Genomic DNA, 2,814 nt, shown 5'->3' with positions numbered 1-2,814 from the left:
CATCTTGCATAGGACTATATGGCTATTGGCTATGAATATATGTTTTGTAAAATAACATTTTGGAGAGAATAAAAAACTAATTTTAATTGCACGGTCTGGTGAAAGGGCCAATAAGTACCGACAAATCACACAAATCAAGATAAAAAGAAAGATCCCCCCCAACGTTTTTCACATTTTGCAAGTTTAGATGTTGAACAGACTCAATATAACAAACAACAGTTTTAGGATCACTAAACAAACATCTTAGGATCACTAAATAACAAAGGTTGTGGGTTTGATTCCTGTGTGCAGTTTGCCTCTTCCCGGGTTTTGTGCTCACAAACAAAGCCTGAAGCTGCTGTAGTGTTCAGCTGGAAAGAAAACCTGCAGCCTTTGAATGGTCCACTAAGTCAGGCTGTGCACACTGGACAGTCCTGGCATGCTGCCTGGGATACACTGCAGCACCTAGTGTCCCTGAACAGGAGACCTCGCGCCTAATTGTAACTTCAAACAGAGATGATTTGTTTTTGTTGTTAATCAATTTATGGATAACACTTTGATATTTTTGCTCCTTATACTGCTGGGAGGCTGTAACCTACTCTGCAGATTTTCATTACTTTTACCTGACTGTTGATAAATTCTTAAATTGACCATCATAACCTTACACTAGAAAATATGTACAACTAAATAATGTTCAAATATATTGACATTTAGATGGACTGAATTATGTCCAACAACAAAAATCCACTCAGATGTGTGTGTGTGTGTGTGGAGGGGGGGTCTTGTATTCTGATATCAATGCATTAAGTCCCATGGGAGCTGCGCGCTGCTAGAAAAATCTTCAGGTACGTGCCAGCGGAGGCCTCGCCCCCCGACGCGATGACGTCATATTTGCCCCGCGGCCCTCACGTCTGGAGTGTGTCCCAGCCTTTACAGAGACGTTCCCAGGTAAAATCTTCAGAGAGAAATCTTTTGCAGTGTAAAAGTATGGAAACATCTTCTCAGTGAAGGTGTGCATAATGGTGTATATGTGTCTGTTAGTATCAGGATTAGAAAATGACAGCTTTCCTCTGTCCCAGTCCAGACACACTCTGACCCTCTGGGGCACCGTCTGGTAGTAGAGAAAAGGGCAGTAATTTTCGTCTTTGACTGTGTAATCACCAAGATCATGCGCGAGTATCCATACTTTATCCTCTAGAGACGTTTCCTTCTTCTGGACAGATGCTGCTGCCACACCTACTTGCCAAAATTGACTGTCTCCAACCTCAACATCCCAGCAGTGAGTTCCTGAGTTGAAGCCCTCAGAGCCGAGGAGACAGTCATCAAACCTCTCTGGGTTTTTAGGAAAGTGCTGCTTTTCTCCATGTCTCGCACTGGTCAGATCTTCAGACAGGATGAAGTCTGTACAGGCAGCGTTGGGGTCCAGAATCACAGGGGTGTAGGAGACCATCTCCTTCATCTTGTCCCAAACTGTGAAGCTCAAGTTGCCCAGGTGTTTGGCCTCATCTATCAGAGCTCCTGAGAGTAGCTGTGGATCCTCCAGTAGGGGGCGCTGGACTCTTTCTACTGTAGCCTTGTAGTTCTGCAGGAACGAGACGTCTTCAGCGTCTATGGCTGTGACTGTGTCTGAAAGAGCTGCTATCTCTCTGCTCAGGCTCTCAATCTCCTCCCTCATCGTCTGACTCTTTGGCTGCTCTTCCTCCCACAGTGCAGCGATCCTGACCTCCTCTTCCTCTTGGAGAAACTGGTGAAGCTTCTTAAACTCCTCCTTAATCTGGCCCTCTATGCGTTGGGCCTGGTCATTAATTTGTAATGCCATTTGTTCACAGGTCCTTTTCACACGCTTAAAGATCTTCAGTTTCTCCTGCAAGGGCTTCAGTGATTCCTGAAGTTCCTTCCTGTGGTGCTGTGCAGCTTCATCGATGGGTTTGAATCTGTGGTTGGTGTGTGCTTCTGAATCTCGACAGACGATACACACTGGCTGCTGATGGTCCAGACAGAAGAGCTTGAGTTTCTCAGAGTGTAGACTGCAGAGAAGCTCAGATCCCGCTGAAGCTTTCTCCAGTAAGATAGCCTCACACAGGTTCTTCAACACCAAGTTACAGGGTGGATTACTCTGTGAAGATGTAGCCCTACAAAATGGGCAGTCTCGCGTTTGTTGAATTCTCCACCATTCCTGCAGACAGGCTTTACAGAAGCTGTGACTACATGACAGGAGGACTGGATCTTTAAAGATCTCACGGCAGACAGGACAGGAGAGATGCTCCTCTGCTCTGGAAGCCATTTTCTCTCTCAGTGAAGCTGAAAACAAACCAGAGATGAGTTATATTAAATTATGAATATGAACAAAAGGTAATTAGGTAGGTAGGGTCACTACATTAACAGTTAGTTAAGCATTAATAAGCATTAGTTAATGTTTATTAACTCTAACCCTAACTAGGGATGTGCATTTTGAATCAATTTCCATAATCGAAATTCGGGAAAATTAACGATCAATTATCGATAGCGTAATAATAATAATGTATATTATTTTTTACTCTGGTCTGGTAATAACGTTGCGTGTTCTCGGCCAGATAATGGCGGTGCCGCTGTGTAGTAAGAATATCAGACACTAGCGTTGTGGCCAGGTAAACAAACATGTTACATGTCAGGTTACATGTAGGGCTGGGCGATATGACCAAAATCTCATATCCCGATATAAGTCATTACCGATATAAGTCAGCCGATACCGATATATATCACGATATAGCATATTTTCTGTAAATTCTATTTATAGTTTATATAAAATGACCACATGGTCATTTATTTATGTAGCATTTAAACCTGTTAAAATGT

At 43.3% G+C, this 2,814-nt stretch overlaps 1 protein-coding gene across 1 annotated transcript; it reads right to left on the bottom strand.

The window, feature by feature from the left end:
• Nucleotides 1-820: 820 nt before the first annotated feature.
• Nucleotides 821-2,263, bottom strand: LOC310773024 (nuclear factor 7, brain-like; the record flags this gene model as incomplete). Its single annotated transcript, XM_083632949.1, has 1 exon — nt 821-2,263. One exon carries the CDS (start codon nt 2,261-2,263, stop codon nt 821-823), a length of 1,443 nt encoding a protein of 480 aa, XP_083489075.1.
• Between the last annotated feature and the right edge of the window lie 551 nt (nt 2,264-2,814).

The sequence above is a fragment of the Poromitra crassiceps genome (assembly GCF_964638095.1).
Source record: "Poromitra crassiceps genome assembly, chromosome: 3".
NCBI lineage: Eukaryota > Metazoa > Chordata > Actinopteri > Beryciformes > Melamphaidae > Poromitra > Poromitra crassiceps.
This window is presented reverse-complemented; position numbering and strand designations above follow the sequence as displayed.